This window comes from Mustelus asterias, chromosome 13 (assembly GCF_964213995.1).
Source record: "Mustelus asterias chromosome 13, sMusAst1.hap1.1, whole genome shotgun sequence".
Taxonomy (NCBI): Eukaryota; Metazoa; Chordata; class Chondrichthyes; order Carcharhiniformes; family Triakidae; genus Mustelus; species Mustelus asterias.
Genome location: NC_135813.1, coordinates 2,904,653 through 2,930,896, shown reverse-complemented (window position 1 = coordinate 2,930,896; position 26,244 = coordinate 2,904,653). Strand labels below are relative to the sequence as shown.

The window sequence follows — 26,244 nt, the reverse complement described above, 5'->3', positions numbered from 1 at the left end:
CACGCTAAATTAACCCCAGTGTCAGGGATGAGCAGAGTAAATATGTGGGGTTATGGGATGGGGCCTCAGCGGGATTGTGGTCGGTGCAGATTCGATGGGCCAAATGGCCTCCTTCTGTACTGTAGATTCTATGAAAAACCAAATTCAAATTCCAATTGAATCCAATTCATGGTCCCCACAAGAGAGACAAACAAGATCCAAGCTGACAGGATGAGGCATTCACCCCATCCCGGGATGGATCTTCACCTTAGCCAAAAGGCCGAATGCTCCTACACATTATTACCCCAAACATGGCTGCTGACTCTCAGTGGGGGAGACTGTAGGTGAACATATAGGACCTCCTCGACCGGAAGGTCAGATTCATACAGCACCCAACCAGCAGCAGGCTGAGCTGGCTGAGGGACAGCAGCGAGGGTGCTGGCAGAGTGGCAGTGGGAGGTTGTCATTCTCAGGGTGGCATGGATCCGTTACTCCCGGTGACTCAGTATTCGTGGTGCTGGGCTGGAGCCGCCGGGAGAGTCTGGGATCGGCAGCCGTGCCTGGTTACAAGCCCAGATTTGGGTATGACACGGGTGGCACAGGGGTGGCACAGTGGGTTAGCACTGCTACCTCACAGCACCAGGGACCCGAGCTCAATTCCGGCCTTGGGCCATTATCTGTGTGGAGTTTGCAAGTTTTCCCCGTGTCTGCGTGGGTTTCCTCCAGGCGACCATAAGACATAGGAGCAGAATTAGGCCACTCGGCCCATCGAGTCTGCTCCGTCATTCAATCATGGCTGATATTTTTCTCATCCCCATTCTCCTGCCTTTTCCCCATAACCAGTGCTCCGGTTTCCTCCCACAGTCCAAAAGATGTGCAGGTTAGATAAAGTTTATTTATTAGTCACAAGTAAGGCTTACATTAACACTGCAATGAAGTTACTGTGAAAATCCCCTAGTTGCCACACTCCGGCGCCTGTTCGGGTCAATGCACCCTAACCAGCTCGTCTTTCAGACTGTGGGAGGAAACTGGAGCACTCGGAGGAAACCCACACAGACATGGGGAGAACGTGCAAACTTCACACAGACAGTGACCCAAGCTGGGAATCGAACCTGGGTCCCTGGGGCTGTGAGGCAGCAATGCTAACCACTGCGCCACCGTGCCGCCTGATTGGCCATGCTAAACTGCCCCTTAATGTCCGGGGGATTCGCAGGGTAAATATGTGGGGTTACGGGGATAGGACCTGGGTGGGATTATGACTGGTGCAGACTCAATGGGCCGAATGGCCTCTTTCTGTACTGTAGATTCTATGACTCTGTGACATTTGTAGCAGTGCTAGGTATGTGAGGGTGAGGTGAAGCTTTGAATGTTCATTACGAGGCATGCTTGCTAGGTGAACCGGCCGTGAATTGATCAGTGTGTGTGTGAGGCTGGTGCTTTATTTATAAAGATAAGGCAAATTTAAGCTGCAGTATGTGGGGGTTCACATGTTCCGTCTTTGATTATGTGAGTCTGTTTACTATCGATGCTCACTGTGCTTGATTGGTGTGAACTCATCAAAAGAAGTCGATAGGCTGCGGAAAGAGCTGGAGCGTGGAGCAGACATTTTAGAGCAGTGTGCATAAAACCCGTAACACACTCGGAAACTAGGGTGCCGTCGCTGCATTGCTGCGAGCTGCATAAAATATACAGTCACTGACTTTCACCACTCTTGTGAGCTCATTAAACTTCTTCCTGTGCTGCATCCAGGTCCTCAGGGCTGGAGATGGCTATACCTGCTCCTACTGCCCACTCGGTGTCTGTCGGGGGTGGGGGGGGTCCTCTGGCCCCCTTGAGGGAAGACAACCGCTCCAGTCCAGGTGTCCAGTGCTGTGTGAGAGAAGCTGGAACCAGGGTTTCTGTTCTGTACGGCCATGTTCAACCTTCACCCTGTCAGGATAGTGAGGAAGGCATCTGGGAGACTTGCTCTCATCAGTCATGGTATAGAGTATAAGGGCAAGGAGGTAATGTTGGAGCTGTACAGAGCACTGGTTAGGCCGCAGCTGGGGCACCGTGTGCAGTTCCGGTCACCTCAACATAGGAAGGACGTGATTGCACTGGAGGGGGTGCAGAGGAGATTCACCAGGATGCTGCCTGGGATGGAGCATTTGAGCTATAAGGAGAGACTGGATAGGCTTGGATTGTTTTCTCTAGTAAGAAGTTTAACAACACCAGGTTAAAGTCCAACAGGTTTATTTGGTAGCAAAAGCCACACAAGCTTTCGGAGCTGCAAGCCCCTTCTTCAGGTGAGTGGGAATTCTGTTCACAAACAGAGTTTATAAAGACACAGTGTCAATTTACATGAATAATGGTTGGAATGCGAATACTTACAACTAATCAAGTCTTTAAGAAACAAAACAACGTGAGTGGAGAGAGCATCAAGACAGGCTAAAAAGATGTGTATTGTCTCCAGACAAGACAGCCAGTGAAACTCTGCCGGTCCAGGCAAGCTGTGGGGGTTACAGATAGTGTGACATGAACCCAATATCCCGGTTGAGGCCGTCCTCGTGTGTGTGGAACTTGGCTATCAGTTTTCTCTCGAGCAGAGAAGGCTGAGGGGGGACATGATTGAGGTGTATAAGATTATGAGGGGAAGGGACAGGGTGAATAGGGAGCAGCTGTTCCCCTTGGCTGAGGGGTCAGTCACGAGGGGGCAGAGTTTTAGGGTGAGGGGCAGGAGATTCAGAGGGGATTTGAGAAAAATCTTTTTCACTCAGAGGGCGGTGAGAATCTGGAATGCGTTGCCTGGGAAGGTAGTGAAGGCCGGAAACCTTACAACCGTTAAAAAATATTTGGAGGAGCACTTGAAACATCATAATATTCAAGGATATGGGACAAGTGCAGGAAAATGGGATTAGCGTTGCTTTAGTGGTGGATATTGTCGTTGCAGACTCGATAGGCCGAGAGGCCTCTTCTGCACTGTGTGGCTCTGTGGCTCATACACTCATCCATAAACAGTTCCAGTACCTGTGTCAGGCAGGAAGCACCTCCCCGCTGAAAGGTACTTTCAGTGCATTAGCCTTGTGTGACCTTGGAGTCTCTGCAACCACTCAGCAATGCATTTCAGACTGGCCTGTACACCACCATCATTCCAGTCAGCTTACAGCACAGCACTGCTTGGTGCTGGCATCGCGAGGGGCAGATGTGGGTTAATTGTGACCCCACAAATGAGCAGACTTTATCTAGTTTTTCACCCAGAGATAGAAATATGAAGCGTAGAGAACTGAATTAAATCAAGAGAGTGGGGACACTGAGAGAGAGAGAAATACAGACAAAAAGAGAGTGCTTGGGAGGATCAGACAAAGTTATGAAGGGAAAGAGAGATATACAGAGAAAGGAAGGCAGACAGGAAGATTGGGGAATAGGCAGAGAGGCAAACAGAATGAGAGAAACTGAGAAATAACAGACACAAACAGAAAGGTTAAGAGAAAGAAAAGAAGGAACAACGCAGGTGAGGAAAACACATGGAAAATATTTTGATTTGATTTATTATTGTCACATTAACATACAGTGAAAAGTATTGTTTCTTGCGCGCTGCACAGACAAAGCATACCATTCATAGAGAAGGAAAGGAGAGAGTGCAGAATGTAGTGTTACAGTCATAGGGTGTAGAGAAAGATCAACTTAATGCAAGGTAAGTCCATTCAAAAGTCTGACGGCAGCAGGGAAGAAGCTGTTCTTGAGTCGGTTGGTACGTGACCTCAGACTTTTGTATCTTTTTCCCGAAGGAAGAAGGTGGAAGAGAGAATGCCCGGGGTGCGTGGGGTCTTTAATGATGCTGGCTGCTTTTCCGAGGCAGCGGGAAGTGCAGACAGATGGGATGGGAGGCTGGATTGCGTGATGGATTGGGCTACATTCACGACCTTTTGTAGTTCCTTGCGGTCTTGGGCAGAGCAGGAGCCCAGACCAAGCTGTGATACAACCAGAAAGAATGCTTTCTATGGGGCATCTGTAAATGTTGGTGTGAGTCACAGCTGACATGATAAATTTCCTTAGTCTTCTGAGAAAGTAGAGGCGTTGGTGGGCTTTCTTAACTATAGTGTCAGCATGGGGGGACCAGGACAGGTTGTTGGTGATCTGGACACCCAAAAACTTGAAGCTCTCGACCCTTTCTACTTCATCCCCATTGATGTAGACAGGGGCATGTTCTCCTTTACACTTCCTGAAGCCGATGACAATCTCCTTCGTTTTGTTGACATTGAGGGAGAGATTATTGTTGCCGCACCAGTTCACCAGATTCTCTATCTCAATCCTGTACTCTGTCTCATCATTGTCTGAGATCTGACCCACTACGGTGGTGTCATCAGCAAACCTGAAAATTGAATATAGGAATCCATGAGGAGGTGGAAAGGGGAAGGGGCGCAGCAAGAACAGATATCAGCCTCACACTGGAGAACAGCCAGTACTTTACCTTCCTATTATTTTTATAATTTTTTGTGTTTTTAAAAAGTTAACACGCGCAGTCAGTGCAATTCTCTGTACTCTGGTCTGATCCTTGGAGAGAGAGTTCTGTGAGAGAGATAGCACACTCTGCAGACAGCAGCAATCTAACCGAAACCTGCCAGCTTCACTCCCACATCATCACATCACACTCACCACAACCAAACTGAAAAGTTTGCAAAAAGTAACACTGACTTTCCAACAAAAATACAGCAAGAGTGGAACAACAGTGACCCCATCTGTCGGAAACTGACAGTGAGAGAAATAGAGACTGCAACAGATATGGAACATCGCTGCACTAGGAGAGGACTCGGATACAAACCCAGAGCGGCAGGGTCAGTCACAGCTCTGCTAGCAGAGTCCACACCTCCAAACCGAAACAAAGGGTCAGTACTGAGGGAGTGCCGCACTGTCAGAGGGTCAGTGCTGAGAGAGTGCCGCACTGTCAGAGGGTCAGTACTGAGGGAGTGCTGCACTGTCAGAGGGTCAGTACTGAGGGAGTGCCGCACTGTCAGAGGGTCAGTGCTGAGAGAGTGCCGCACTGTCAGTGGGTCAGTACTGAGGGAGTGCCGCACTGTCAGAGGGTCAGTACTGAGGGAGTGCCGCACTGTCAGTGGGTCAGTACTGAGGGAGTGCCGCACTGTCAGTGGGTCAGTATTGAGGGAGTGCCGCACTGTCAGAGGGTCAGTATTGAGGGAGTGCCGCACTGTCAGAGGGTCAGTATTGAGAGAGTGCCGCACTGTCAGAGGGTCAGTGCTGAGGGAGTGCCGCACTGTCAGAGGGTCAGTACTGAGGGAGTGCCGCACTGTCAGAGGGTCAGTACTGAGGGAGTGCCGCACTGTCAGAAGGTCAGTATTGAGGGAGTGCCGCACTGTCAGTGGGTCAGTAGAATCATATAATCACGACTGTGCGGAAGGAGGCCACTCGGCCCATCAAGCCTGCACTGACACCAATCCCACCCAGGCCCCATCATCGTAATCCTCCTACATATTTACCCTGCTGGTCCCTCTAACACCAACGGTCAATTTATCATGGCCAGTCAACCTAACCCGCACGTCTTTCGGACTGTGGGAGGAAACCGGAGCACCTGGAGGAAACCCACACAGACACAGGGAGAAGGTGCAAACTCCACACGGAGAGTTTGAGGGTAGGATGGGGGGGTGGACCTTTTGGAGATTCAGAGCAGACTCATAGAAACATATAAATTAGAAGCAGGCCCCTCGAGCCTGCTCCGTCATTCAATATGATCATGGCTGATCATCAAATTCAATATCCTGATCCCCTCCTTCCCCCACCCCCGTATCCCTTGGTCCCTTTAGCACCAAGAGCGAAATCTAATTTCTTCTTGAAATCACACGTTTTGGCCTCAACTACATTCAGTGGTAGTGAATTCCACACATTCACCATCCTCTGGCTGAAGAAACATAGAAGATAGGAGCAGGAGGAGGCCATTCGGCTCTTCGAGCCTGCTCCGCCATTCATCACGATCATGGCTGATTGTCCAACTCAATAGCCTAATCCTGCTTTCTCCCCATAACCTTTGATCCCATTCGCCCCAAGTGCGAAATCCAGCCGCCTCTTGAATACATTCAATGTTTTGGCATCAACTACTTCCTGTGGTAATGAATTCCACAGGCTCACCACTCTCTGGGTGAAGAAATGTCTCCTCATCTCCATCCTAAATGGTCTACCCTGAATCCTCAGACTGTGACCCCTGGTTCTGGACTCCCCCATCATCGGGAACATCCTCCCTGCATCTACCCTGTCTAGTCCTGTTAGAATTTTATAAGTCTCTATGAGATTCCCTCTCATTTGTCTGAACTCCAGCGAAAACAATCCTAACCCAGTCAATCTCTCCTCATACATCAGTCCCGCCATCCCCGGAATCAGCCTGGTAAACCTTCGCTGCACTCCCTCGAGAGCAAGAACATCTGGTCACCTCATTACAGGAAAGATGTTGAAGCCATTGAAAGGGTGCAGAGGAGATTTACAAGGATGTTGCCTGGATTGGGGGGCATGCCTTATGAGGATAGGTTGAGGGAGCTTGGTCTCTTCTCCCTGGAGAGACGAAGGATGAGAGGTGACCTGATAGAGGTTTACAAGATGTTGAGGGGTCTGGATAGGGTGGACTCTCAGAGGCTATTTCCAAGGGCTGAAATGGTTGCTACGAGAGGACACAGGTTTAAGGTGCTGGGGGGTAGGTACAGGGGGGATGTCAGGGGTAAGTTTTTCACTCAGAGGGTGGTGGGTGAGTGGAATCGGCTGACGTCGGTGGTGGTGGAGGCAAACTCGTTGGGGTCTTTTAAGAGACTTCTGGATGAGTACATGGGATTTAATGGGATTGAGGGCTATAGATAGGCCTAGAGGTGGGGATGTGATCGGCGCAACTTGTGGGCCGAAGGGCCTGTTTGTGCTGTGGCTTTCTATGTTCTATGTTCTATCCTTCCTCGGAAAAAGAGACCGAAACTGCACACAATACTCTAGGTGCGGCCTCACCAAGGCCCTGTATAATTGCAACAACACATCCCTGCTCCTGTACTCGAAACCTCTCGCAATGAAGGCCAACATACCATTTGCCTTCTTTACCGCCTGCTGCACCTGCATGCTTACCTTCAGTGACTGGTGCACAAGGACACCCAGGTCCCGCTGCACACTCCCCTCTCCCAATTTACAGCCATTCAGATAGTAACCTGTCTTGTTTTTGCTTCCCAAGTGAATAATCTCACATTTATCCGAATTATACTGCATCTGCCATTGATTAGCCCACTCACCCAACCTGTCCAGATCATTCTGAAGGATCTCTGCATCCTCGTCACAGTTCACCCTCCCACCCAGCTTGGTATCATCTACAAACTTTGGGATGTTACATTTTGTTCCCTCAGTCAAATCATTCATGTATATTATGAATAGCTGGGGTCCCAGCACCGATCCCTGTGGCACCCCACTAGTTACTGCCTGCCAATTTGAAAAGAACCCATTAATTCCTACTCTTTGTTTCCTCTCTGCCAACCAGTTTTCTATCCATCTCAATACACTCCCTCCAATCCCATGCGCTTTAATCTTGCACGATAATCTCTTGTGCGGGACTTTGTCAAACGTTTTCTGAAAGTCCAAATATACCACATCTACTGGCTCCCCTTGTCAACTCTATTAGTTACCTCTTCAAAGAATTCCTACAGATTTGTCAAGCTTGATTTCCCCTTCATATATCCATGCTGACTCTGTCTGATCCTACAGCTGCTTTCTAAATGCTCTGCTATAAAGTCCTTGATAATAGATTCGAGAATTTTCCCCACTACCGATGTTAAGCTTTCTGGTCTATAATTCCCTGTTTTCTCTCTACCTCCCTTTTTGAATATTGGCGTGACATTCGCTACCCTCCAATCTACAGGGACTGTTCCAGAGTCCACAGAATCCTGGAAGATGACCACCAATGCATCCACTATTTCTAGAGCCATTTCCTAAAGTACTCTGGGATGTAGATTATCAGGCTCTGGGGATTTATCCACCTTCAATCCCATCAATTTTCCCAGCACCATTTCTCTACTAATATTGATCCCCCTCAGTTCTTCCCTCTCACTAAATCTTGCATTCTCCAACATTCCTGGCATCTGATTTGTGTCCTCTTTTGTGAAGACAGAACCAGAGTATGTATTCAGTTGCTCGGCCATTTCTTTCTCCTCTCCTCAGTTCTAAAAGGTTTACCCCTTATCCTCAAACTATGACCCCTAGTTCTGGACTCCCACACCATCGGGAACATTCTTTCTGAATCTACCCTGTCGAACCCTGTCAGAATTTTATAAGTTTCTATGAGATCCCCTCTCACTCTTCTAAACTCCAATGAATACAATCCTAACCAATTTAGTCTCTCCTCATATGACAGACCTGCCATCCCAGGAATCAATGGGCCAAATGGCCCCTTCTGTACTGTTGGGATTCTATGATTTTCACCCAATGACAGTGGAAGAATGACGATTATATTTCCAAGTCAGGATGGTGAGTGGCTTGGTCGGGAACTTGCAGGTGGGGGTGTTCCCAGGTATCTGCTGCTCTTGTCCTTCTAGATGGTAGTGCTCGTGGGTTGGACGGTGCTATCTAAGGAGCCTTGGTGAGTTTCTGCAGTTCATCTTGTAGACGGTACACACGGCCGCCACTGTCCATCAATGGTGGAGGAATTGAACCATAGAGTCCCTACGGTGTAGAAAGAGGCCATTCAGCCCATTGAGTCTGCGCTGACTCTCCAAAAGAGATGGTGTCAAGCTTCTTGAATGTTGTTGGAGCTGCACTCATCCAGACAAGTGGAGAATAGTCCATCACACTCCTGAATTGTGTCCTTGTAGATGGTAGACAGGCTTTGGGGAGTCAAGAGGTGAGTTACTCGCTGCAGGATTCCCAGCCTCTGACCTGTTCTTGTAGCCACAGTGTTTATATGGCTAGTCCAGTTCAGTTTCTGGCCAATGGTAACCCCTCAGTATGTTTTTGATTTGATTTGATTTGATTTATTATTGTCACATGCATTAACATACAGTGAAAAGTATTGTTTCTTGCACGCTTTACAGACAAAACATACTGTTCATAGAGAAGGAAAGGAGAAAGTGCAGAATGTAGTGTTACAGTCATAGCTAGGGTGTAGAGAAAGATCAACTTAATGCGAGGTAGGTCCATTCAAAAGTCTGATGGCAGCAGGGAAGAAGCTGTTCTTGAGTCGGTTGGTACGTGATCTCAGACTTTTATATATTTTTCCCGATGGAAGAAGGTGGAAGAGAGAATGTCCGGGGTGTGTGGGGTCCTTAATTATGCTGCCTGCTTTGCCGAGGCAGCAGGAAGTGTAGACAGAATCAATGGATGGGAGGTTGGTTTGCGTGATGGATTGGGCTACATTCACGACCTTTTGTAGTTCCTTGCAATCTTGGGCAGAGCAGGAGCCGTACCAAGCTGTGATACAACCAGAAAGAATGCTTTCTATGGTGCCTCTGTAAAAGTTGGTGAGAATCGTAGCTGACATGCCAAATTTTCTTCGTCTTCTGAGAGAGTAGAGGAGTTGGTGGACTTTCTTAACTATAGTGTCGGCATGGGGAGGACCAGGACAGGTTGTTGGTGATCTGGACACCTAAAAACTTGAAGCTCTCGACCCTTTCCACTTCGTCCCCGTTGATGTAGACAGGGGCATGTTCTCCACCACGCTTCCTGAAGTCGATGACAATCTCCTTGATAGTAGGAGATTCCACAATGGTAATGCCATTGAATGTGAAGAGGCGATGGTTCGATCCAATATATAAGTGGATGGGGTGGCTGGGGACGGGGGGGGGGGGGGGGGGGGTTGGTGGGGGGTGGCAGGGTGAGGCAAAGGAGACCCAGGGTCTCCTTTTGAGAAAGCACGTATTACAAAATTCACCCCATTTTCTTTGTTAAAACCATGTCGGGTTCTGAGTTGCTTCCTCAGACCGTGACGTCTGAATTTGGAGCACAAAGTTCACCCCAAATGAGCTGCATTTATATAGTCACAAAGTTCCGTATTGTTAAAAATGTACATTTGAAGTGTAGTCACTGTTGTACGGAGACTTTCACATTGCCTCTTTCTCTGCGTTTTGTTTATGTTCTGATGAGGATCCTGGAGAAGGGACAGCTTCAGGAGGAAATTCTGGGATCCGATAAATAAACCAGGATCAATGGTATGGTGCACATGGGGGTAAACCAGAGGACTGGGGAACTGTCCAGGGACATAACGGTGATAGAGAGGGATAAGGCCAGTGAAGGATTGAGAATGATTTATATTTATTCAGTGAAATTGTTCAGATGCAAGGAGTCTTTGGGATTGGGTGTGTGGGGGTGGGGGGGGGGGGGGGGGGGGGGGGGTGGGGGGTGGTGCAGTCTGGGACCAGGGTCTGAGATTGAGGGATCTGGGATTCTGCAATGTGGGATTCAGACTTTGGGAATTCAGAGTTTGGGGGTTCAAAGATTGGGGTTCAGCGTTTGAGTGATCAGAGTTTGAGGATTCAGAAATTTAATTCAGAGTTTGCGGGATTCAAGGGCTGGGGGTTCAAAGTTTAGAGTTCAGAGGTCAGAGTTTGGGTGTTCAGGGACTGGGGTTCAGAGTTTAGGGGTCAGAGTTTGGCTGGGTTAGGCTGTCGAAGGCTCAGAGTTTGGAAGTTCAGAGACTGGGGTTCAGAGTTTGGGGAGGGTCAGAGTTTGGGGGATTCAGGGTCAGGGGTCAGAGTTTGGGGATTCAGAGTTTTGGAGACTCAGAATTTGGGGGTCACATTGACCCTTGACCCCCTTGCTCTCAGTCTAGGGGTCACATTGACCCTTGACCCCTTGCTTTCAGTCTGGGGGGTCACATTGACCCTTGACCCCTTGCTTTCAGTCTGGGGGTCACATTGACCCTTGGCTCTCAGTTTGGGGGTCACATTGACCCTTGACCCCTTGCTTTCAGTCTGGGGGTCACATTGACCCTTGGCTCTCAGTTTGGGGGTCACATTGACCCTTGACCCCCTTGCTTTCAGTCTGGGGTCAGGTTGCTGCACCAGGATCTTGGGCGGAATCGAAAAAGCCGGAACCTTTCTCCCGGGGTTGGCGGAAGCGTCTCCGCCCGGCGGGATTAGGCGCTGGGTTTCCGATGGTGGAGGTGAGTCAAACAGGAGCGGGAATGGCGCCCCCGCCCCCCCCAGCGGAATGTAACCCCCCAAAACCACCCCCCCCCCGGTGCTGGGTGGCCGGGGAGCGCCCAGTCCCTGCGCCGCCCCCATTGCCCCGGGAAGCTGTTGTGTCTCTGAGCTCCCGCCCTGTGCAGCAGGAGCAACGCTGGAACCCCCCCCGCCTCAGCACCAACTGCACAGAGGGCAGCCGGGGCGGGGAGGGGGGTGTTAAACTGGGCTGGAGGGACCCTGCTCCCCCCCAGGAGTCTCACAGTTGCTGCTACAGAGCCCCCCCCCCCATCACTGCATCAATATTGTGGTGAGCCGACAGTCTAGATTCTTGGGCTGTGTTTAGATGTTGATAACAAAATGCTGTGTGTGGGGTCTCTCGCGATTCTTACTCATTAGTTAGTCATCCCAGCGAGATAAAAAGTGTCCAGAGGGACAATTTTTTCACACAGAGGGTGGTGAGTGTCTGGAACAAGCTGCCAGAGGTAGCAGTAGAGGCGGGTACAATTTTGTCTTTTAAAAAGCATTTAGACAGTTACATGGGTACGATGGGTATAGAGGGATATGGGCCAGATGCAGGAAATTGGGACTAGCTTTGGGGTTTTAAAAAAAAGGGCGGCATGGACAAGTTGGCTAAAGGACCTGTTTCCATGCTGTAAACCTCTATGACTTTAAGAAGTTGAAGGTTTCACACTTGCTACCTCAGAATGTATTCAGTGTTTACTCCTCTGCAGTTCTTCCTCCGCTCATTCACCGCTTTGAAGCTGTGAAAATCGGGGAGGAATGTTGACAGAACTCACCCACTTTGTAAAGTATGTCAATGGCTTGGAAAGCCCCTTAAAACCAAGATGTAACTAACTCAGGTAGGGAGGACCAGGGTACAGAATCTTGGGTTACAGAACGGCCAAATCGAAGATCTCAGGAGGTAGTTCTTTTCCCAGAAAATAGCGAATTTGAGGAACAGGCTGCCAGTGTGTACAGTGAACACAAGTTCACTGAACTCCTAGTGAAAACTCAAGTAGTTACTAACTGGATAAAGGCAAATTACTGCGGCTGCTGGAATCTGAAACCAAAAGAGAAAATGCTGGAAAATCTCAGCAGGTCTGGCAGAATCTGTAAGGAGAGAAAAGAGCTGAGGTTTTGAGTCCAGATGACCCTTTGTCAAAGCTGGTTCTTTTCTCTCCTTACAGATGCTGCCAGACCTGCTGAGATTTTCCAGCGTTTTCTCTTTTGGTCTCATTAGTTACTGTCTGAGGCAAAAGATACCCTATCTGTAAAATGTTCCTCAGCAGTCGAACCTTCTCCTCGACACATTTTAATTGTTGGGGATTATTACTGCGAATTGTCCTGTCTTCGTATCGTGTATCTGTTTTTCTGCTCCGCCCAAGGGGTGACACAGTTTCCTGGTGGGGTGGGGAGTGGATATTGTAAAACAAGAGGCACCCAGTCTGTGTACAGATGCACCGGGCAGTCTTTTCTTACTGGACATGGTCTGTGTGTTTGTAAACTGCACCGTGAACGTGTATCTTTTCTGCTCAGCTCCTCACGTTGCTGCCTGTTTCTGCTCCTCAGACAATGTGCTTTATGTTAGCTGCGACTCAGTGAAGAAGGGGAAACCATGCCTTACCTGCATGGATTCCGACGCATCATCTTCGAGTATCAGCCGTTGGTCGATGAAATTCTGAGGGTCGCAGGGGTAGAGGAAGCAAGCAGAGAGGCCAGCGATGGAAACCCAAGCAGGTGAGGTAGATGAACTGACCAGTAGCTTTGTGCCGGTTGTGCTTTGGGGTGGGGTGGTGGAGGAGCTTTATGAGCACCTGGATTCTAGTACAGTGAGGCAGCTCAGGGGCAGATAGGGATGGGCCAGCGCCTCTCACATCCCATTCATGATTTTTAAAAAATAAACGATCCCATAGCTCCCTGTTCTCTTTGCAACAACCTGTCAAAAATTTCATTGAAACTTTCACAACTCCATTCTCTTCAAAAAAAATTCTCCCAGTTGCTTTTCAGAAGTCAGCAGTGTTGGAGGGTCAGTACTGAGGGAGGATATAGAGGGTTATGGAGTTGACGTGTGGATCATTTGTGATTGTATTGAATGCTGGGACATGCCTGAGTGGCCTCCTTCTCTTCCTAGGCCAGCAGTGAGGGAGTTGGGTTCATAGAACCTATAGGATTCTACAGTGCAGGAGGCCATTTGGCCCATCAAGTCTGCACTGACCACAATCCCACCCATGTCCTATCCCCATAATCCCACGAGGGTGAACTACACTGTTTGATATCAGAGATGTGCAGCTCCCGTCCAGGTACCTGTAGGTATTTTGTTGTTTGAGATTTACTCTGGCTGGCAGCCCCTGTTAATGTTTGTCTGGTTGAGTTGCAGTGAGGGCCCTGTGAACATACCGGACTCAACAGCTCTGCTGGAACTGCTGGAGCGGGAATCACAATCGGCCTTCTATCAGGAAGCTGTCAGTTACGCATTGTTGAAAGTGTCGGAAGCCGGGCTGGTCAGTGCTGCTGAGAAGCTGCTGCTCCATGGAGCTGACCTCAACTTCGAAGGTCAGTATCACTCGAGAGGGATGCAGCGGCTCCCTGCGGAGAATGACGCAGAATGTAGAGCTCACAGGCCATTCAGCCCAACTGCTCCCTCCTGGTATTTCTGCTGCTACGAGTCTCCTGCCCATCCTCCTTCAACTCACCCTGTCCACATATCCTTCTGTACAAAAGCAAAATACTGCGGATGCTGGAAATCTGAAATACAAATAAAAAAATGTTGCAAATACTCAACAGATCTGACAGCATCTGTGGAGAGAGAAACAGAGTTAACGTTTCAGGTTCAACAACCTTTCATCAGAACAGTTCTAATGGAAGATCATCAACCTGAAACATTAACTCTGTTTCTCTCTCCACAGATGCTGCCAGATCTGCTGAGTTTTTCCAGAATTTGCAGTTTTTATAACATATCCTTCAATTTGCTTCTCTTGTGTTTATCCAGCTTCCCCTAAAATGTATCCACGCTGTTCATCTCAAACACTCCCTGTGGGAGCGAGTCCCACATTCTCCCCACTCCCTGTGACAACGAGTCCCACATTTCCCCACTCTGGGTGAAGTTGTTTTTCTTGAATTTGCCGTTGGATTTATTAGTGACGATCGTGCACTGATTGCCCCGAGTTCTAGTTTCACCCACAAGTGGAAACATTTTCTCTGTGCTTACCGATAAAACTTCTTTGTTATTTTAAAGATTTCTATCAGGTTACCCCTCAGCCTTTTCTAAAGAGAAGCGATCCAATCTATTCAGTCTTTCCTGGGGACGCTCTCAGCTCTTTCTTATCCTCTTCCCTTTCACGTCCCGAAACACTAACCCACCCTCACCCCAGAAAGGCTGAGGAGCTTAACCCCATTCTAAACTTTGTGCTGGTTGCCTGGCACATTGGGTGAGCTGTGTGCTGTTGATCAGTTCTGTCTGACATTTTTTGATTTGATTTATTATTGTCACATGTAGCATACAGTGAAAAGTATTGTTTTGTTGCGCGCTATACAGACAAAAACCGTTCATAGAGAAGGAAAGGAGAGAGTGCAGAATGTAGTGTGACACTCCTAGGTGGTACCGTGGTTAGTACTGCTGCCTCACAGCACCAGGGACCTGGGTTTGACACCCAGCTTGGGTCACTGTCTGTGTGGAGTTTGCACATTCTCCCCATGTCTGCTTGAGTTAAGTGCATTGACCATGCTAAATTCTCCCTCAGTGTACCCAAACAGGCACCGGAGTGTAGCGATGAGGCGAATTTCACAGTAACTTCATTGCAGTGTTAATGTGAGCCTACTTGTGGCATGAAGAAAAAACGTTAACTTAGCTCGGGTGTAAAGACAGATCAACTTAATGAGGCAGGTCCATCCAAAAGTCTGATGGCAGCAGGAAAGAAGCTGTTTTTGAGTTGGTTGGTACGTGACCTTTTGTATCTATTTTCCGACAGAAGAAGGTGGAAGAGAGCATGTCCAGGGTGCATGGGGTCCTTGATTATGCTGCATACTTTTCCGAGGCAGCGGGAAGTGTAGACAGAATAATTGGATGGAAGAATGGTTTACGTGATGAATCTCCTGCAGCAATGGTGTGACTGCCTCTTGTCTTTTCTGTAGATCCTGTCACATATTACACAGCCTTGCACGTGGCAGTCTTACGCAACCAGCCCGATGTGGTGGAGCTACTGGTCCGGCATGGAGCGGACATCAACAAGAGGGACCGGGTAAGGAAGACATTAGGAACTGTCCTGAATTCATTTCGAAAATATCCAAGCACATCACTGCCTGTGTTCACTTTCCCACCTCAGTCTTGAGCCCAGAAGCCAACTGGCACTCCCAGTGCTGTGTACTGAGGGAGTACAAGCCAGCTGGCACTCCCAGTGCTATACTGAGTGATACAAGATGCCATCTATCAGCTGAGACACTAAATCTTGTCTCTGACTGTTGTCTGGGGTGACCATTAAAGATCCCACGGTCACTATTTGAAGAAGGGTGAGGGAGTTCTCCCTGGTGTCTTGTCCAATATGTATCCTTCAAACAATGTCTAAAAAGGCTGGGACCTCAACCTTGACGTTTGGGAAGGACAGGAACATAAGAACTAGGAGTCGGCCATCTGGCCCCTCGAGCCTGCTCCACCATTCAGTAAGATCATGGCTGATCTTTTCGTGGACTCAGCTCCACTGACCCGCCCGCTCAGCATAACCCTCAATTCCTTTACTGTTCAAAAATTTATCTATCCTTGCCTTAAAAACATTCAATGAGGAAGCTGGGAAAAGATTTGGTAATGCGCAATGCGACAAAATTAATTCATTAATGACCTCATAGCAAAGGTGTTCGTAGGTAGCAGTGATCATAACATTGTTGAATTTTGCAGACTATTTGAAGGAGAGAGGAGTGGATCTAAGACTGGTGTTTTAAACTTAAATAAGGGCAATTATGGGGGCATGAAGTCAGTGTTGGCTAAAGTGAACGGGGATATTAGATTAAGGGATGTGGCGGCAGACATTTAAAGCGATATTTAATAACACTCAGCAAACTTACATTCCAGTGAGAAAGAAAGACCCTAGGGGTAAGGTGCACCATCGGTGGCTAACTAAGGAAGTTAAAAATAGTATTAAATTGAAACAAATAAAGTACAATTCCATGAAGATTAGTGGCAGGCGAGAAGATTAAATCACAAAATATAGTATGGAGCTACAGCAAGGGATTAGGAAGACAAGTGGAATGTTGGTGAGATCTCATCTAGATAATGTTTTGGTCTCCTTATTAAAGAGAGGACAAAACTGCATTAGAAGCAGTTCCGAGAAGGTTCACTTCCTGATTTCTGGGGTGATGGGGTTATTTTAAGAGGTGACCTTATTGAAATGTGCCAGATCTTGAAGGGACTTGACAAGATGGATGCTGAAAGGATGTTTCCCCTTGAGGGAGAGACTGGAACTAGGGGACACATAGAAACTAGAAGCAGGAGTAGGCCATTCGGCCCTTTGTGCCTGCTCCCCCATTCATTTTGATCGCGGCTGATCATCGAATTCAACACAGTTTAAAATGAGGAACAGTTTTTTTCTGAGGGTGGTGAGCCTGTGGAATTCTCTTCCCCAGAGAGCTGTGGAGGTTGGGTCAGTGAATAGTTCTGAGGCTGAGTTGGATAAATTCCTGACTGATTAGGGAGCTAAAGGATATTCAGGCTCGACCAGGAAAGTGGAGTTGAGACCAAAAATCTTATTAAGATCAGCCATGACCTTCTCAAAGGCAGAGCAATCTCGAGGGGCCGAATGGCCTAATCCTGCTCCAAATGTATATGTTTGTGTACACACAGATTATCTGGGCATTATCACACTGCTGCTTGTGGGATTGTGCTGTGCACCATTCACGGTCCCATTTCCTACATTACAACAGTCGCTACATTTCTTGGCTGTGAAACAGTTGGGGCGGACTGGGTGTGTGAAGGGCGCTATATAAATGCGAGTCCTCGATCTAACAATGCCTGGTTTTCCTCCGGTGCAGGTTCACAGTAGCAGTCCACTAGATTTGGCGAGTGAGGAGGTGGAACGTTTGCCATGCCTGCGGCGGCTCCTTGATCTTGGCGCTGACATAAACGGGATCGACAATACCGGTCTGTCGCCTTTTCATTATTCCCTTATTTCTGAAATCTCGTCCGTGTCGGCATCTTCAAGTTAAACCTCTCCTCTCTCTCTCTCAGGAAAATCAGCCTTGCTGCACTCACTGGCCAGCAGTGATGGAGTGCAGGTGCACAACACCGACAACATCAAGCTGCTTCTTGAAAGGGGTACGTTAACGGAACATTGTCTTAACCTTCACTCCCCTGCTGCCCATCTCCTGAACACACTGACCGTTCCTGTGGATCATTGTCCAGCAGACTGGCTCATGCTGCCTACCGTGTAGGCTATCACCAACAATGAGAACACTTCAGAAGCATTTTATTATTATTATTTGATTTATTATTGTCACATGTAATAGTATACAGTGAAAAGTATTGTTTCTTGCGCGCTATGCAGACAAAGCATACCATTCATAGAGAAGGAAACAAGAGAGTGCAGGATGTAGTGTTACAGTCATAGCTAGGGTGTAGAGAAAGATCAACTTAATGCAAGGTAGGTCTATTCAAAAGTCTGACAGCAGCGGGGAAGAAGCTGTTCTTGAGTCGGTTGGTACATGACCTCAGACTTTTGCATCTTTTTCCTGAAGAAGGTGGAAGAGAGAATGTCCGGGGTGCGTGGGGTCCTTAATTATGCTGGCTGCTTTGCCGAGGCAGGGGAAGTGTAGACAGAGTCAATGGATGGGAGGCTGGTTTACGTGATCGATTGGGCTACATTCGCGACCTTTTGTAGTTCCTTGCGGTCTTGGGCAGAGCAGGAGCCAGACCAAGCTGTGATACAACCAGAAAGAATGCTTTCTATGGTGCATCTGTAAAAGTTGGTGAGAGTTGTAGCTGACAAGCCAAATTTCTTTCTGAGAAAGGAGAGGCATTGGTGGGGCTTTCTTAACTATAGTGTCGGCATGGGGGGGACCAGGACAGGTTGTTGGTGATCTGCACACTTAAAAACTTGAAGCTCTCGACCCTTTCTACTTCGTCCTGGTTGATGTAGACAGGGGCATGTTCTCCTTTACGCTTCCTGAAGCCGATGACAATCTCCTTCGCATCTCATTGACTGTCGAGCACTTTGGGATATACCAACTCTACTGAAATGCAAGTTCTTGCTTTATTTGGCAGTGGAGCCAATGAGAGAACAGCACGGGGTCATTTCCCGCAGTTTTACACAGAGCCGAGGCTCGTAATCCCAGTGAAGATCTTCCAGTGACCCACAAACATCAAAGTGCTGGGATGCCAGTTCCCCGCACAGCTCGTAAAGGAGGCACTTCCTCAAAGGAAACGGGGGAATGTCAGAGGACGGTGTAGGAGCTGGAATAATCCTAGATATGATGTGCTTGAATTTCCAAAAGGCATTTGATTAAAGTGCCACATCAAAGATTACTACACAAAATATGAGCTTATTGGTGTGGCGGTAATATATTAGCATGGAAAGCGGATTGGTTAACAAACAGGAAACGGAGAGTAGGAATAAATGGGTCATTTTCAGCTGGCAATATATATCCAGCAATCAGTCCCGACACCTCAACTATTTACAATCTAATTAATTAATTAAGGACCCCGCGCACCCCGGACATTCTCTCTTCCACCTTCTTCCATCAGGAAAAAGGATACAAAAATCTGAGGTCACGTACCAACCGACTCAAGAACAGCTTCTTCCCTGCTGCTGTCAGACTTTTGAATGGATCTACCTTGCATTAAGTTGATCTTTCTCTACACTCTAGCTATGACTGTAACACTACATTCTGCACTCTCTCCTTTCCTTCTCTATGAACGGTATGCTTTTTCTGTATAGCATGCAAGAAACAATACTTTTCACTGTATAATACATATGACAATAGATCAAATCAAAATCAAGGATTGCAAGGGGAATGGAATATAAAAGTTGGGAAGTTTTTCTGCAGTTGTATAGGGCACTGGTGAGACCTCACCTACACGACTGTACAGTTTTTGGTCCACTTATTTAAGAAAGGATAAAATCGTATTAAAAGCAGCTGCAGAGAAGGTTCACCCGACTGATTCCTGGGATAAGGGGGGTTTCGTTTGAGGAAAGTTTCTTATTGAAACTTACAGGATACTGCGAGGCCTGGATAGAGTGGATGTGGAGAGGATGTTTCCATTAGTCGGAAAAACTAGAACCAGACAGCACAACCTCAGGCCAAAGGGACGATCCTTTAAAACAGATGAGGAGGAATTTCTTCAGCCAGAGAGTGGTGAATCTGTGGAACTCTTTGCCGCAGACGGCTGTGGAGACCAGGTCATTGAGTGTTTAAGACAGAGATAGATAGGTTCTTGATTAATAAGGGGCTCAGGGGTTATGGGGAAAAGGCAGGAGAATGGGGATGAGAAAAATATCAGCCATGATTGAATGGCGGAGCAGACTCGATGGGCCGAGTGGCCTAATTCTGCTCCTATGTCTTATGGTCTTATAGAAAGGTTGGGTTTGTATTCATTGGAGTTTAGAAGAATGAGAGATGACCTTATTGAAACATATAAGATCCGGGGGGACTTGACAGTGTTAATGCTGAGAGGATGTTTCCTCTTGTACACAACACAGTTTAAATATAAGGGATCTCCAGTTTAAAAAGATGAGAATTTGTTTTCCAGTTGGTCTGAAATTCTCTTCCCCGCACGGTGGAGGAGGAAAGATCGTTGACTATTTCTGAGGCAGAGGTAGATTCTTCACTAACAATTGAGTCAAAGGCTATAGAGGATAGGCAGGAAAGTGGAGGACACAATCAGAGCATTCAGAGAGTCATTGAGTTTTACAGCACAGAAAGGCCCTTCAGCCCATCATGTCTGTGCCAGCCATCAAGCACCTATCCCATTTTAACCCCATTTCCCAGTGTTTGGTCCGTAGCCTTGTATGCTATAGTGTTTCAACTGCTCATCTAAATGTGTTTTAAACGTTGTGAGGGTTCCCGCCTCCACCACCCTTTCAGGCAGCGAGTTCCAGATTCCCACCATCCTCTGGGTGAAAAAGTTTTTCCTCAAATCATAGAATCACAGAACCCCTACAGTGCAGAAGGAGGCCATTCAGCCCCTCAAGCCTGCGCCATCATTCAATATGATCATGGCTGATCTCACTGAATGCTCTTGTTTCTTATATTCATAGAGAATAAATTGCAGCATAGTCTGTTCCCAGGATCTCTGAGGGACTCATTCTCAGTTTATTCTAAACCCATTCAGATCTTTCCAAATTCATTCGTAGCAATAGAAAAGCTCTTCATTTTAGATCTTGAATTTTCTTTCTAAGACTTTGGGTCTTCCACGCAATTCACAAATTACTTTATTCCAATCCTCTTGAAGTTGTAACCGGTCTTTTGAACTTAGTCCAGTTGCCTGAATTTTTCTGGTTGTATTCTGTATTTCATTGTGGACAGGCACTGATTCTTGTGCTGACTCAGCACAGACAGGACTGATTACTTCAGTGTTAACTCTGATTAACCCTTTATTTGATTTGATTTATTATTGCCACGTATTAACATACAGTGAAAAGTATTGTTTCTTGTGCGCTATACAGACAAAGCATACCGTTCATAGAGAAGGAAAGGAGAGAGTGCAGAATGTAGTGTTACAGTCATAGCTAGGGTGTAGAGAGAGATCAACTTAATGCAAGGTAGGTCCATTCAAAAGTCTGACAGCAGCAGGGAAGAAGCTGTTCTTGAGTCAGCTGGTACGTGACCTCAGACTTTTGTATCTTTTTCCCGACGGAAGAAGGTGGAAGTGAGAATGTCCGGGGTGCGTGAGGTCCTTGATTATGCTGGCTGCTTTGCCGAGGCAGCGGGAAGTGTAGACAGAGTCAATGGATGGGAGGCTGGTTTGCGTGATGGATTGGGCTACATTCACGACCGTTTGTAGTTTCTTGCGGTCTTGGGCAGAGCAGGAGCCATACCAAGCTGTGATACAACCAGAAAGAATGCTTTCGATGGTGCATCTGTAAAGGTTGATGAGAGTCGTAGCTGACGTGCCAAATTTCCTTAGTCTTCTGAGAAAGTAGAGGCCGTTGGTGGGCTTTCTTAACTATAGTGTCAGCATGGGGGGACCAGGAAAGGTTGTTGGTGATCTGGACACCTAGAAGCTTGAAGCTCTCAACCCTTTCTACTTTGTCTCCGTTGGTGTAGACGGGCATGCTTGAATTAGAGTCACTCAGGTCTCAGTTTTCTGTGAAGAGTTTTGATTTGGATATTCTTTAGACACTTTTACTGTCTCTGTACTGTACTTTAGCGGAATTACTCCATCAGTATCTTTTCTCGCATCAGTTTGCTATTTTTAACTGGATCTCAAATACATGAGGAATTTTTACTCACAGGAACTATTCCTGAATTATTCCATACTGTCCCAGATTATGGAAAAATTCTGTCCGCTATGTCATTTCCCAATATACAATCTACATTTTCAATCGATTAGGAGCAATTCTAGCCATACATAGTCCCTTTCTCACAGCACCATTTGAACTTTGTGTGTTGGGAAAGGTGCACAGCTCTCATCAGTACCCTGTGTTAATACATTCTGATTCCGTGAACTTTCTGAATAAAGCAGGGACTATATCCTTTGTTAACAATAATACTGAGCCAGTATCTCTCAGGATAACAATCTTTCTAGGCTCTTTTTTGGACAAAAATTGAGTGACTTTCCCCTTCAATGTAAACTCTATATAAGCCTTTGCGTCCCTATCTATTACCACGGTCAAAACATTAGATTCAGTGGGTTCTCTCAGTCCTCACTACCTGTGCAGCTTTGCCTGCGGAGATTCCTGTCACTTGCACCAGTGCCACTAATTTAACATCCATTGCCTTTTCTGGCATAACCTTCCCTAAAGACTCCTTAAGCAGCCCAACACTGCCACCAGTTTACCATTCCACTTCCAGCAATTTACTTTTATATACCCTGGCTTATTCATAGAAGAATTCATAGAAACCCTACAGTGCAGAAAGAGGCCATTCGGCCCATCGAGTCTGCACCGACCACAATCCCACCCAGGCCCTACCCCCACATATTTACCCGCTAATCTCTCTAACCTACACAGCTCAGGACTCTAAGGGGCAATTTTTAACCTGGCCAATCAACCTCACCCGCACATCTTTGGACTGTGGGAGGAAACCGGAGCACCCGGAGGAAACCCACGAGGAGAATGTGCAAACTCCACACAGACAGTAAAAGCATACTGGTTTCTTTACATCACTTTTATATTATCACTTTCTTCGACTGGAACAACTTCTGCCCCTCCCCAAAGCTAAACCCTTTTCTATCCCTCCAGTTCCCCTGTGGATTTACAAGTGGAGATCTGCTGCCCCCTAGCTGTCAGGGATATATTATACCCATCTGCCAGCACTGCAGCTTCCTTTGCATTAAAAACCTTTGTTGCCTTCCAGGTGTGACCTGATAGCTATTGAGATGTTGTATCAAAATTCTCCCATTACCATTAGCTCTCCTACATTCTCAAAATTCGGTTAATTCTCAGTGCCTGAAACCACCAGTCCCACGACATTTCTTTCTCCCTGCCTGTTAACAGCTCTCAGGGCATTTGTGAGCTGCAAACCACACAAGGTCCAAACTGCAACCCTCATCTGTGCCGAATTGCTCCCAGGGCTTCTCTGAGTCCTAATTGCCTGAAGCCTGCAAACAGCCACACCTTTTCAGTATTGACCATTTCCCATGCTGCAGAAAATTGAGATAAATTGAAACAGGAGAACCTTCTTAATCCCAAATAAAACACCTCTCTGGACTGCACTTCTTTCCAAGCAGTGTAGACATCATGTCTCCAGTTTTCCAGCTGAGAAAGCTCACCTGCTGTTTGGTTCTATCTTAAGTCTCTGAAACAAACATGGGGAACATTCTGAAATGCCATTTTATTAGGTGTTTGGGCAATCTTGAAAGTCCAGCATTTTAATTTAAGTGTGCCTTCACAATAACCTTCCCAGAGCTAAACAACACCTCTAAAATATTTACACAAACTATGAACTAGGTATTAGTCACACTCTAAATCAGCATCACAAAACAGGATTATCAGGCCATTATCACGTTGCTGTTTGTGGGATCTTCCTGTGTATAAAATAGCTGCCACATTTCCAAATTACAACAGTGACAGAAGTACCAATTGGCTGTAAAACACAGTGGTTTTGAAAGAGGCTACAGAAATGCAGGTCCTTTTAACCTGTTTCTAACTGAAATTCTAACCTAGAGTTCACTTGTATTTTAGGTGCTGATGTGAAAGCAAGCATGATGGATGGTGATAACGTCTTCACATTTATTATCTTCCTCCTGGGCGAGACGGAAGGTAGAGATCAGGAAGAGGCCGAGACCCTCAGGCGTTTCTGTCTGCAGACCACTCAGCTGCTGCTAGCCCACTCCGCTAAACCTGACTCGTGTCAGCCCGAGGACTCCCTCATCTACACCTGCATCAACCAGTTTGAAGTTCACCTTCCCATCATCAGGGTTCTCCTCGACTCTGGGGCTTCCGACCACTGCCCCGAGCACGGCCCTACCTGCTGGTCAGGATTCACCCTCCTCTTTGAGAGACTGCGCGTGTTGTTGAATGGCCCAGAGTCCGTGCTTTCACACCGAGAGGCCTTGCAGCGTGCTGAGGTGGTCCTGGAGCTGATGGTGGGCAGTGTGTCTCGTCCCCGGCTCTCTCCAGGCTGGGAGCTTAAACCTGCAGCCTACCCCATCTACACGGACCAAGTGCTGGCGCTCTCCAGGCCCCTGAAGCTTCTGGAACTTTCTCCAGCTTCACTGAAGCACCTCTGCCGGGTGGACATTCGCCGAGTCCTCAGGCCCGTTCCATTGGATGCCAAGGTGAAGTCTTTGCCACTGCCAGACCGGCTGAAGTGGTTTCTGTTGATGGAAAACAGCAAAGACGAGGAAGAGGAGATGCAGCAGTAATCGCCGACGGCACCTTGGCACCGATTTGAGAACGTGCCTGAGGTCAGCGGCACTCTTTCGTTTGCCTTTTGCACTGGGGCTGCAATGGATAATCCTCAAAATACACAATGCTATTTGACTGCTTGAACCCTGCACTGGGATAGCACGGACCATCAACAGCCCTCATGGATCAAAGTGACTGCTTGAACCCTGCACTGGGATAGCACGGACCATCAACAGCCCTCATGGATCAAAGTGGCACGAGAGTTGCTGCTCATCCCTCACTGACTCTGGTCTGATCTATGAATCTGCCGGTGACGTTTAGAAGTGGATGATCACTGGGGGTTGCTGTTCAGCCGGGGTCTCGGGTTTGGGCACTGCCGTCTTCCTCGGGTAACTATTGGAATCTCAGCTGCCCGCTGAACACCGGCTAAATACAGTGCTGGTCTCGAGAGGCTGCAATTCCAGGGCTGTAAATTCTTGCTTTGTGAAGATTCCGTGAAGAATGATTCCCGTCAGTTTGTCCATTCCATTGTCTCTCTCGTGTCCTCCCCCTTCCAGTTCCAGTGATTGTAAACAGAGCGGCATTGAGAAGGCTGATCACACATCCTCACAGTGGCTTTAGCACTGAGGCAGCCCCATCCCCCCTTTGCTGGTGTCCTGTCCCCCCTCGTGTGAGGGCCCCGCCCCCTTGCAGGGGGCATCTTTTGATTGCGACATTAAACTAAGGCACCCAACCACCACCAAGGCCAGATGAAGGAATGCCTGGGCATGAGGCCAGTGATTTGAGTGGGAATAGGGATAGAGCTCCTCAGATATTGCAATGTGACAGTGGAGAGGCTTTACTCCACTCTATATTTTTAAGAAGCTGATACACTCCCCCACATTTCCAGAGACCAAGCACCCTGGCAGAGACTTTCCATTGACTAACCTTCCTTACTCTGCCGGGTGCAAGAGGACGGGAGATGTTTGTCAGCACTGCTTAGTGTCAACAACACAGGGCTTTCAGTGTTTTACTGGATGCTGCAGATCCTACAGGCTCAGGATACAGTGTTAAACCCCCACCCACCCTGAGGGGCAATTGGCCTTTACACCCTTGGTTTGAAAAGAGGAAAGTGTGCGATGGTTCCTATGGCTGGTGATCTGTCTGCGGGAGGGGAGGGGGGGGCCTTGATTATTTAGATGAGCCAAACTTGTGATGGTTCCCAGAGCTGAACAGCCAGTTGTGGAGTATTGGTGAAGCTCAAAATGATGAATAATTATTAGCTTCACCTCCTCGAGGATAGAAACCAAATAACTAACAGAACTTGTTTCAAACCTGAAAAGCAGAAATCGCTTGGGTAAAAGTTGACTTTTACAACTATGAAGTATTTGCGATTATAAATCGTGCTGCTTGAATGTGGCACTTTGCAAGGTGCTGCTGTGAGAATGCTCTGACAGCCCACAACTTTCCCCCTGGGTCACTGGAAGATGGAGGGAACCGAGAGAGATTACCTTTCGAAAATAAAAACGTTATTGTTCCCTTGTGCTGCCCTGATTCTTTCCTAGTTGGTGATCACGATGAACCAGCCTGCTCTGGATGGGACAGCAGAGAGAGGGGGGGGGGAATGTACATTCACTGGGAGCTGGAGCTAAAAGGTGGGGAAATGAAAGGAAACATTTCCAGAGATTGAAGTGCTAACCAGGAGCATGAGCTCAGGATTATTATAGAGTCATAGAGGCACGGATGGGAGTCGAACCCGTGATGTTTGGTTTGAGCCCTGGCCACCACGCCCACACTGAGTGAGAAGGGGGAGAAGAGAAGTAGGTTTTCACAAGGGCTCAGTTTCCTGTGTTTGTAAACCCGGTGTTAAAGCACATTAATGACAGGTCAAGCACAGTGGTTAGCACTGCTGCCTCACAGCGCCAGGGACCCGGGTTCAATTCTGGCCTTGGGTCACTGTCTGTGTGGAGTTTTGCACATTCTCCCCATGTCTGCGTGGGTTTCCTCCGGGTGCTCCGGTTTCCTCCCACAGTCCAAAGACGTGCGGGTTAGGTGCATTGGCCGTGCTAAATTAACCCTAGTTTCAGGGGGATGTAAAATATGTGGGAATAGGGCTTGGATGGGATTGTGGTTAGTGCAGACTCGATGGGCCGAATGGCCTCCTTCTG

At 47.7% G+C, this 26,244-nt stretch overlaps 1 protein-coding gene across 2 annotated transcripts; it reads left to right on the top strand.

Annotated features, from left to right (window-relative positions):
- The first annotated feature begins 11,052 nt into the window (after nt 1-11,052).
- On the top strand, nt 11,053-25,618 carry asb6 (ankyrin repeat and SOCS box containing 6). 2 transcript variants are annotated; one of them, XM_078226179.1, is made up of 7 exons: nt 11,053-11,083; nt 12,675-12,842; nt 13,483-13,658; nt 15,237-15,343; nt 17,124-17,232; nt 17,320-17,406; nt 23,432-25,618. In XM_078226179.1, exons 2-7 carry the CDS (start codon nt 12,721-12,723, stop codon nt 24,112-24,114), a joined length of 1,284 nt encoding a protein of 427 aa, XP_078082305.1. In that variant the 5' UTR covers nt 11,053-11,083; nt 12,675-12,720; the 3' UTR covers nt 24,115-25,618. The 2 variants fall into 2 exon arrangements, with proteins under 2 accessions (XP_078082305.1, XP_078082306.1); XM_078226180.1 differs by having other exon boundaries at nt 11,077-11,412.
- Nucleotides 25,619-26,244: the final 626 nt, after the last annotated feature.

Excerpts from the sequence above, each read along its gene's own strand:
- asb6 (XM_078226179.1), top strand. The coding sequence starts at position 12,721 with ATGCCTTACCTGCATGGATTCCGACGCATCATCTTCGAGTATCAGCCG. Across the intron at positions 15,344-17,123 it reads ACATCAACAAGAGGGACCGG|GTTCACAGTAGCAGTCCACT; the intron begins GTAAGGAAGACA and ends CCTCCGGTGCAG. Across the intron at positions 17,233-17,319 it reads AAACGGGATCGACAATACCG|GAAAATCAGCCTTGCTGCAC; the intron begins GTCTGTCGCCTT and ends TCTCTCTCTCAG.